The sequence below is a fragment of the Pundamilia nyererei genome, unplaced genomic scaffold, assembly GCF_000239375.1.
Source record: "Pundamilia nyererei isolate P.nyererei 1_Seehausen unplaced genomic scaffold, PunNye1.0 scaffold00098, whole genome shotgun sequence".
NCBI classification, from domain to species: domain Eukaryota; kingdom Metazoa; phylum Chordata; class Actinopteri; order Cichliformes; family Cichlidae; genus Pundamilia; species Pundamilia nyererei.
In genome coordinates, this window is record NW_005187499.1 from 653,291 (window position 1) to 663,329 (window position 10,039).

Genomic DNA, 10,039 nt, shown 5'->3' on the forward strand with positions numbered 1-10,039 from the left:
AAAAAAAAACAAGAGAGACTTTAACTGCACCGCACTCACGCAGAGCAGTTTTGAAGTCTTTCGTTTTTTTCAGTTCTGCAATCTTATCTTCAACTTCAGTCTTCAGCTCTGACAAAAAATAAATCAGTCACATCAAAACTCAGTCTCAGACACTCCGAGGTCGAAGTCAGATTCGCAACTTACGGTTTCGTTGTTGTTCGAGTCCAGAGCACTCATGTGTCTTTAACAGCAGTTGCCTCTCCAACTCTGCTCAGTGAAAAAGGAAATCCAAGTTAACAAAAACTGTCTCTCTGACACAAACTGTTAGTTATGGATTTATTCAGAAAAACAAAATCAACTCACCTGCGAATTTATCCTTCATAAGAGCATATTCCCTGTTTTTGTTTTGAAGAAACATCTGAAGGACTTTAAAAGAAAAGAAATGGACTGAAACACTATGGTGCAAATTAGCAACATGAACATCCTGCAGCAAACAGCTTTCGATCTCAGGCATGTGGCATGAATGTTGTTCCGTTCGCTCTATGAAAGCCCATTTCGCTTGAAGTGATACAGTGACTGTAGGACATACTTACGAGTTAATGTTAAAGAGGATTCTGCGTTATCGTCACGATTTTCTCTTTCAATTCTTTTGAGATGTTTGTAGAGTTCAGCGATAACCAGAACTACAGAAAATACAAAAGTCAGGGTGTATAGAATTATGTTTTAGGCTACTTCACAACAATCAAGATTGATCCAAGTGTTTTTCTGGACTTACTTAATCTGGCATTAGCCGGATTCTTGTTATTCAGCTCATTGATATATTTCTGTAGCTCGGCTCTCTTCAATGTAAGCTCATCTGTTAGAGTGTTCCTTATGATCACCATGCTTGGAGCTGAAAGTGACACACATGTCAAGTTGCTACAGTAACATTATGACACTCTATGCTAACATGAGGTCTTGGGTGAGATACTTACAGTTTGAATTGTAGGTTTGTGACAGCAGCGTCTCCAGGTGCTCCAGCTGACTTTGCAGACTGATGATTTTCAGAACTGAAAAAAAGGTTAAAAAAAATGTAGCTGACTGCAAAAGATACGACTGCAGAGAATTTTAGAGTTTCTCACAAGACTCACTCAGTTTTGTGTTTTCACCGGCTCTGTTGTTGATTTCATCGATGAAGCCGTCAAGTCTGTCCTGTAACTCTGAGGAAAAGGAAAGTATGTATTTAGATTATATTTTGCAGGTTCTATCTTGACTTTAAACAACACTAACCCTCTTCTCGATCGCTTGTGGTTCCATTGGTGGCTTTGTTCCGAAGGGTCCATAACTCATGTTGCAGTTCAAGGATCTTTAAAACTAAAGCAAAGCAACGTGCAGTCCTTAAGTTAGAAAATGAATCTTACTGCAACAATGTCTACCAATTTTTTGCTTTTTGTAAGCAACTCAGAATCTCATTGGTTCCCTTCTCTCCCTGTGCCACTCCAACAAGTCTCTACTTTACACTCTTTTGAACTAATGATTGATAAAACATAAACCCCCAAAACATCCAGCATATCAAGCAAAGCCTCTCTCAACATTATTCTTTCACTCTGCTGTTAATTCATTTTCTTTAATCTTGGTTTTTGCAGGTTTACATGTGACCTTAGTTAGATTTAACCATAAAAGCCATGATATGTGACAGTCCAGGTCTCATCTGTATTCAGTTTGTGTTTGACTAGCTTGTGATTTAATAGCACGACAGCTGAAAGCACAAGGACCTAGCAGGGCGACTATTGGTGGATTTGTCTAAAACAAGGATCAGAAAGTCGTCGTGCATTTCAGCCGTTTATTAGCTGCTTCGCATTAAATGATTATACTTTACAATCCTTAACTCTGCTGGCCACTAGAAAGGAAGCAGTTTAAGGTTCTTCCACACTAGTTTTCCCTTTAAAACTGGATGTTATGTCCCTTTTTAATATGCACTTTATGTACATAACTGTGAATGTCAGTTTGAGTTTAGCTTAAAAACAATGGTTAGCGTTCAAACAATAATTCTGGTTCACATAAAGTAAAGTCAAGAAACTCACTTGCTCCTGGGCTAGAAGTCAGACGTTCTATGTCTGCAATTCCTGAGCTCAGTTCTTCTTGTTTTCTCTCCAGTTGTTTCCGTAGCGCTGTTGGACAGAAATAGGGGTTATTAAGATGTTAAAAATATCAGAGAAATTCCCAGTTTTCCCAAGGAAAATGTAAAGATGTAATTTAATTGTCTCAAGTGCAAAACTGTTTAAAAATTGCTTTAAAAAAATCCACTTAATTAATAGAATAAAATCAAAGGAATGGTATATATCTGTGACTTCTGTCCCTCACCGGAGGTCAAGTCTTTGTCTTCTGAGAGAGAGATCTGATCCTTCAAAGACTTGAGTTCATCATGCAGGCTCATCAGCTTTACAACTGGAGCAGAAAGCAACAGAAACATCACTACACAGATCACAAATTCAACACAACGAGATTACAAGCCGAGCGAGAGACACCGCTGAACACTGCGTACGGCAACGTGACTCACTGAGAGCTGGTTGGAAGTCCTCGGTTCTGTTCAGTTCAGCAATCTTGCGGTCAAAGTCGATCTTCACCTCTAACAGAAACGAGACACATGCTTTAAAATCAAGCAGGAATAATCAGAGGTTGTAGCTGAAAGCCATTTTAAAAACTTACGCTCATATCTTTTCACAAATTTGGAATCTAATTCAGTCTTCAGTCGCAGTTTCCTCTGCAGCTCTTTTGTATAAAAGGATAAAATCAGGTACTTGAAGCTCTTATCAGACACAGTTTTCAAAATTTCTAAAAAAACAAAACAAAAAACAAACTACACACCGAGCACTCACCTCTTATTTTGGCCTGAGCTTCGATGTATTTTTTTTCTGTAACTCCACGCACAGCTGCAGATTTAAAGTATCATAATGTAAGATCGCAATCTTAATGTCAAGGATTAAGAAAGTATTCTCTGCTCAGAAAACAAATGATGTTAAATGTTTTTCTGAATTTAACACTAAAGTTAGTGCAGGTGGACTTACTGGTGGGCTGGCCTGTCAGGTGCTGCTTTTTCATTTCTTCTATTAGGCTGATGACTTGCACGACTGTTCAAAGACAAAGAAAACACCATTGTCTTGAGTGTTGGGCCTTAGCAGCACATTTATACGTGGTGAGGTTGGTGAGGTGATCATTCCGCTTCTCCTTTATACTTACTCTGCTGTGCCTTAACATACTCCACTGCTTCCAGTTGCCTCTGTAAAACGTCATGCCTTTGCTTCTCTCTGTCCAACAAAACGCGGAACCCTAGGATGAATAAACAGCTATTAATGTTTCTACTGCAATTAGCAGTAGTTCCAAATAAGACAAGTACATATGTGACTTGACTTCGTAGTGTAAAGTTTCAAAGATTTGTGCTGCCATTTACCTTGAATTTGGGAATCAGTGATGTTTTTGGCGTTTCTCATCAGCTGTTCAAAATGTAGCACCTCGGCCTGCACTCTCATAATTTGCAAGGCTGTCGAAAGAATCAAGAGGGTGTCGAGTTGATGGCGCAATAACTACACAAAGGACGTGCTCGACGCTGAATGCTCACTTACTTAGTTCCCTGTTGTTCTCGTCATCTTTCAGCTGTATAATCAGCTTTCTGAGGAGATCAATCTTTTGCATCCATTGCTTCCTGGCATCTGAATTTAAAAAAAATTTAATAAATAAAGTAAAAAAACGAATAAACGTGTGCTGCTCCACAAAGGAGAGACGGGATCTACAACTCACCAGCGGCGAAGGTTTTGGATTTCTCAATAGCATTGATGATCATCCTCTTCAACTCTGCAATCTTTGTGCGCACATAAATCAGCTCCAGCACTGGACAGCCAGCAGAGAACGAAGTGTTGGGAAATGTTGAAAGACAAACCTTTAACATTATTACTCACACAAGAAATGCAGGCCTGTTTAGAAAGATTCACTTACAATTAGCAGAGTAGCCATCTCCTTTTTCTTGCAGCAGAACGATCTTCCTGTTGAGCTGTTCTTTCACTGAGCAGCAGAAGAAAATGGTCAGGATACAGAAATATAATAACATAATAAAATGAAAGAAGATGACCTTTTCTCCCAGTTTAGCATTATATTAATCTGAAATCTAAATAATTATTAAATATTTCATAACACCTATTGTAAATTCCTTAAGATTCTTTTTTTTTTTTACGGAATATGCAGCCATGCATTAGATCAATTTCAGCAACCATCACTTCTTTGCTCCATTTTGTCCTGAGCAACCAAAAAGTTACCAAAAAACTAAATGGATTTCATATAACAGTGTGTTATGCAACCTTCACGCAGAAACCGACTGTGACCAAGAAAGAAGGAAGTGGGAGACCACAGTGCACAGCTATGCATATTTAGGAGTTAAAATGGTACCACAGGAAAAAAGCCACGCTTGAGCTGTGGCTTCAAAAATGAACCGACTCCCAGAGATTGCCACATTGATGACACTTCTGCTGCATCTTTTTTTCCAAAGAGGTAGCCATCAGCTCCAGATCAATATGTTCGAATTACTACAGATACCAGACACAACCCTTTATCTCAACATGGAGCTAGTACTAGAAATGCTCTACCTTGTAACCCCATAATGCGAGGTTTATATCCTCTCCTGGATCTTTTGCGTGGGGGCAAATGTATTAGCCACTAACCACAGTGCCACTCGCTACAGTAGCTACATTACAGCATTAAAAAGCATAGTTTCAGGTGCTGCTTTAGTTTAGTGTAGTTGACTGGGTGACCACTTGCTACAAGGCCAAATAAAGTTGCTCACCTTCAACTCTGTACCCAAGGCCTCTTGTTGTCTAACAAATGTTAGCCTGAACCTTCCTGCTGTTATACTGCAATGGGCCTAGCTTCACTCATGTTTTTTTTTAAATTCTTTGTGTTTATACACTACTTTGCATTTAATGACAAGTTATTATTAATCTATGGACCCATCTCCAACCAGTCACGGCAGACGGCTGCCCCTCCCTGAGCCTGGTTCTATTAAAAGGGAGTTTTTTCTTCCCACTATCGCCAAGTGCTTGCTCATAAAGGGTTATTTGATTGTTGGGGTTTTCTCGCTATTATTGTACTGGAATATACTCTTTGTTATTTACAACATGTCTGATGTTATATGAAGACAAACACTTTTTCATGAATAACTGACGTTTAAAGGGTAAGAACTTTTACGTTTTAATTGCAATTTATTTAGACAAAATACTAAGCTGTTGTTAGCAGCACTAATAGAGAATGTGAAATGAAGTTTAAAAAATTAGCCACCAAGGAATGGTATAGTTACTGAACAATGTGTCAATTTTTCTGCCTGAACTGTGGACAAGCAATTTTCACATAATAAGCAAAAGTTTTTTTAGTTAAATCAAAGAGCCCGCAGTTTACCCAGAGTCATGCCAATTGAACTCCCAGAGTTTGGTTTTCCCCCTCTTGTTTCTGCCTCTTGTAAATCCCAGAGCTGATTCTGCAGGGAGATTATCTGAAGTACTAAAAGAAGAGGGAAAAAAAAGAAAGCAATGAGCCATTTCCTTCTGCTTATATATGCATTCGCACAACACCAGCGCCTTCGGTTGACCTTCCGTTCCTCAAATGTGGTTCAAAAATACACTTACTGAGAGTTGCATTTGAAAGGCTTTCTTCAGCTTCCTGTATCTGATCTCTGAGTTCAGCCGTCGTCTTGTCCAGCTCTTTCTGCAGCTCTGCAGGAAACCAGTTTAGAAATGAAACATCTTCATTCAGTTTCTGTGGCTCCAACCAGAAGAATAGCACTCAAGTGGAGGCAAATTCAAACATTTCTCAGTACTGCAAGATAAGCACATCATGCTAACGATAAAATAGCTCACCTGCGATTTCGTCTGCAGTTCTGTTAGAATTAGTAGCAAGCTTGGTCTTCTCCTGCAAAGTGCTCACCTCCCTGGTGAGTGTCATTATTTTAAAAACTGAAAGAAAGAAAACACTTTTACATAAAAGCTGAACTGTGCAGCGTCATATGATTAAAATTATAATACTAAATCGTGACCTGTGCGAGAGATTTTACTGTATTTCCAAAAAACTTACGGAGAAGTGTGTCACCATCAAGCTTCTCCAGCACCTGCTTCATTTTGAGCTGCAGATTGGGTTGGTACGCTGTCAGGAAATCACACATGCATTTTAACTTTTGCTGATATAAATTGTTTCCAACTGTTACATATGTGCAAGGAAAGGCTTACTGCCAGATGTAGACGATGCTGTTGACATGCATGCAGCAAGTTCCACTTTCAGCTGTATGACCTCTGTCCTCAGCCCAAAGGCCTCGTCACCTGTAAGAAAGTGTACAGGTTGCAGCAAACCAAAGCAAAAGTAGGCCTACTTAAACTCTTCGCTGGATGTATGCTCACCGAGTTGGTTGTAACGGTGATTCGCCTGCTGAAGTTTCCTTTGTAACACCTCCAAAGTTTCTTTCACACCTGATAAGGAAATGTTAGGGTGACACGAATGAGGACCCACACACACAGCTTTTTGTGTGTTTAATTGTTCGGTACTTTTCACCAACACTGTCCCAGCTTTCCATCTGCCACTCACACACAACACCCCCACCATCTTTTATAGGGGAGACATGATCAGATGATGGAGCTTAGGTGCGTGTAAGCCTCCCCTGACACCGTACCCTGAACCCACTGCTCCACCCCTCCCCTGCAGCTGAGCCACAAACCCCAACCTGCCACTGTTAGCAGTATCACATATTAAAGCAGCAAGATAAACAGTCTCACTGCTCACCCACTGTTTGAAACTAAGTATTTCAGCTCCTCCCCTCCTGTCTCTTTAAGACTAATTTCTTCTGACTGGCTGCGCTTTGCAAACAGAAGATTTGAACAGAAGGTGAGTAGCGCATGTCTGCTCACAGCCAAAGCTCCACCTGAGAAGGCCAAATGTGGGCAACTGGCTAAAACAGAGGGCTTAGAGCAGTCTGAAGTTTTTGGCTCATTTGAAATAACTTCTCTATAAGCTGACCTCTTTTTTTTTCTTACTTTGACCATGTTTAATGTATTAAATATGTATGTATTGATTGATTGAGTCAAACACAAATTTTTTATGTAAATTTAAGAAGTTCATCCAATATCCTTAAAAGTTTCAGAGGTAATATAACAACAACAACAATAATAATAATAATAATAAGCAGACATCTGCCAAGGCAGCTCACTTTCTGTGCAGTATTTACTCTTAAGGGAAATTGAATTGTATTTTATATATATTTAATTTCTTTGTACTTTTTAAATGTACTTTAAGAAGTTAGTAGCGCAGTAAAAACAAGAGCAACGTGCAGCCTTTTGTTATTCGCCCTGCTGAAACCCATTTTAATATACTCGACATGATTTTGTTTATAATTAGTTTTACACAATTATATATTATATATAGTTACTTAAAATTATTTTTTTATGTGGCTATAGCATGTGTGCAACATTCATTTCAGTAAAATTTGTTTAAATATTTAGTAAATAAATATCAAGTGGAAAAGAGTTTTTGCACACGAGTTGATTTTGTTTTCAAAAAAGTATTCGGGAACATTGTACTTGTATTTAAATGGTTATAACCTGTTAAAAATCCCCATACTGGGGTGGCTGTAGCTCAGGTGGCAGAGCAGGTCAGCCACTAACCAGAAGGTCGGTGGTTCGATCCCAGGCTGCCTCCTGGCTGCATGCCAAATATCCTTGGGCAAGATACTAACCCCAAGTTTGCCTACTGGTGGTGGTCAGAGGGCCCCGTGGCGCCTGTATCTGGCAGCCTTGCCTCTGTCAGTGCGCCCCAGGGCAGCTGTGGCTACAATGTAGCTGCCATCACCAGTGTGTGAATGTGTGTGTGAATGACTGAATGTAGTGTAAAGTGCTTTGGGGTCCTTAAGGACTGAGTAAAGCGCTATACAAATGCAGGCCATTTACCATACTGTATATCATTTCCTACACGCCTATAGAAAGTAGTAAGAAACCTAGTTTTAAAGAGCTCTATATAGGAATATTATCAAGTCAATCTATTGACCTTAAAGTTGGGGTTAGAGGTCAAATGTGACAGGAGGTAAACATTTAAATGTAAGATTTTAGATTTAGTTTTTCAAATCTTTATTTATCTGACTAATAATGTAGAGACAACACTAAGACACTCGCTCAGCTAAATACTGGCATCACATTTTGAATCTGTGTAATGCACGCTCAATAATCCAGTTATTAAATCCCAGAAACTTGGTTCTGTTCATGTGGATGCAGCATATTCAGTGGGAAACATTTTTTACATCACTTATCCGAGTGAGTTGGACGTCGCTTGGATGAGTGAATAAAACATTCCAGATGAGCAGAAGCAGCTTACTGGGAACATGTTTTTGGATTGTAGTGTATTGTTAAATAAAATAGATGTAAAAAAAATAATAAAAATCACTTACCGGTGCAAGTTTTGATGACAATTGACTGTAATAAAACATTTGATCTTAGATCAGTTAAAGATAATATAACAAGTTTCTTATATCTATCGTAAGTAAGTAAGTAAGTAAAACTTTATTTATATAGCACCTTTCTAGATAAAAGATCACAAAGTGCTTCACACAAGGATAACAAAGCATAAAACAAAACAGACGACAGTTAACAAACAGCAATTCTAAAAAGATGTGTTTTTAGTTGTTTTTTGAAAGAAGCTACTGAGCCCAGCGATCTTATACTCAGTGGGAGATACAGATACAGATATACTAAAACTTTTATTGATCACAACATTTATAGAGATAAATCACATGATGTAATAACTATTTAATGATTACTACTTACCGTCACATTTACAGGGCTGTTTTGAAAGTCAGTGGATAGCTAAGGTAAATGCACAAGAAGAAATGTATCATTAGTAGTAGCAGCCAAACTTCTGCTCATCTCTAAACATTTGCTAAGTCACATTTTCTGGGACTTACAAGGATCCTGGAAAGGATTGCGTCCAAGTCGGGATTCCCAGTTCTGACCAACCTGTTGTGGCCTGAAATAAACGAGAAAACATAAATATTTACATTTTTGTTGTTGTTGTTGTTACAGGTATTTGTTTAATTCAACCCCTATTAACTGACAATAAAAAGGACGATATTATTTCCCCCTACCAGCTCTGGGATCAGAAGTGCAGAGTACACAGGTGAAGAGGAGCGGAATCCAAATGAATTGAGAACCACCAGCCATGGTTTTTCCTTCCAAAACCTTCTTCTGCTGTCAGCAGCAGTCAGCGGGCCTTTTATAAGACTCTGACTGATCAATGTCCAGGGGTAGTGATGACTTCCTAGAAGAGGCGGAATAAATAAATGACTTAATTTGCTGTAAATGGCAAAAGTTAAACACAGCCAACTGTGCACACAAATAATAACAAATAAGCAACCGTGTCTTTAAATTAAATTCCTCGCCAAAAAGGAGAGACCTTATTGTCTGATTTATTTTGACATTTTTATTTGTCTCAAACAAACATTGCGCTAAAGCTCAAATAAAAATCAATCACGTTCAAAGTACCAGTACGAGAACTTTTAATCACATACAGTGCCTCAAAGTCTGTGAATTGCTTTGGATTTTTCTCAATTTCCACTCTTAGCTTACAACCCCCCCTCCCGAAGATAAAAGATAAACTTATTAAACCTAAATAGATAAACATACAAACGTCATCATCTTTGTTTGAGGAAATGAGTAATGCATATGTGCAAGTAAAGAAAATAGGGGAACCTTTGCTTTATTTTTGCATTTGCAAACATAATTAAAATGACATTTGTTTCTTTTTTTCCACCCTGTCTTGTCAGGGAGCTTTTGCAATCAGACACATTTAGCTTTTCCGAGATTAGCGCTGCAAACTCTCTATAGGCTCCTCTCGTTCATGTGTTTCTGCAATTACACATTTAAGTGTAACTCTGGGCTCCGTTTCCTCATATGAACTGGTCGCTTTCAGATCCTTCCCCAACATTTGAATTGGAAGTTCAGGACGTTGACTTGGCCTTTCAAAAAAAAAAAAAAAAACAAGATTCTGTGTAATGGATTTTACGCAT

General features: G+C 38.6%; 1 protein-coding gene across 1 annotated transcript in view; it reads right to left on the reverse strand.

The window, feature by feature from the left end:
* The window catches only part of LOC106456310 (nucleoporin nup211-like), a 23,525-nt gene extending 14,324 nt beyond the window's left edge, over positions 1 to 9,201 (reverse strand). Inside the window, exons 1-29 of the mRNA XM_013912687.1 lie at positions 9,119 to 9,201; positions 8,939 to 9,000; positions 8,802 to 8,840; positions 8,426 to 8,450; positions 6,393 to 6,461; positions 6,225 to 6,314; positions 6,073 to 6,141; positions 5,859 to 5,954; positions 5,628 to 5,714; positions 5,401 to 5,502; positions 3,952 to 4,017; positions 3,757 to 3,846; positions 3,582 to 3,668; positions 3,410 to 3,499; positions 3,199 to 3,288; positions 3,027 to 3,089; positions 2,838 to 2,891; positions 2,668 to 2,730; positions 2,519 to 2,587; positions 2,323 to 2,406; positions 2,043 to 2,129; positions 1,249 to 1,332; positions 1,110 to 1,178; positions 954 to 1,028; positions 755 to 871; positions 573 to 662; positions 343 to 405; positions 184 to 246; positions 40 to 108 (exon numbers count right to left, since the gene is read on the reverse strand). Coding sequence (XP_013768141.1) covers positions 40 to 108; positions 184 to 246; positions 343 to 405; positions 573 to 662; positions 755 to 871; positions 954 to 1,028; positions 1,110 to 1,178; positions 1,249 to 1,332; positions 2,043 to 2,129; positions 2,323 to 2,406; positions 2,519 to 2,587; positions 2,668 to 2,730; positions 2,838 to 2,891; positions 3,027 to 3,089; positions 3,199 to 3,288; positions 3,410 to 3,499; positions 3,582 to 3,668; positions 3,757 to 3,846; positions 3,952 to 4,017; positions 5,401 to 5,502; positions 5,628 to 5,714; positions 5,859 to 5,954; positions 6,073 to 6,141; positions 6,225 to 6,314; positions 6,393 to 6,461; positions 8,426 to 8,450; positions 8,802 to 8,840; positions 8,939 to 9,000; positions 9,119 to 9,194 — 2,188 coding nt within the window. The 5' untranslated portion in view covers positions 9,195 to 9,201. The remainder of the gene's footprint in view (positions 1 to 39; positions 109 to 183; positions 247 to 342; positions 406 to 572; positions 663 to 754; positions 872 to 953; positions 1,029 to 1,109; positions 1,179 to 1,248; positions 1,333 to 2,042; positions 2,130 to 2,322; positions 2,407 to 2,518; positions 2,588 to 2,667; positions 2,731 to 2,837; positions 2,892 to 3,026; positions 3,090 to 3,198; positions 3,289 to 3,409; positions 3,500 to 3,581; positions 3,669 to 3,756; positions 3,847 to 3,951; positions 4,018 to 5,400; positions 5,503 to 5,627; positions 5,715 to 5,858; positions 5,955 to 6,072; positions 6,142 to 6,224; positions 6,315 to 6,392; positions 6,462 to 8,425; positions 8,451 to 8,801; positions 8,841 to 8,938; positions 9,001 to 9,118) is intronic.
* Between the last annotated feature and the right edge of the window lie 838 nt (positions 9,202 to 10,039).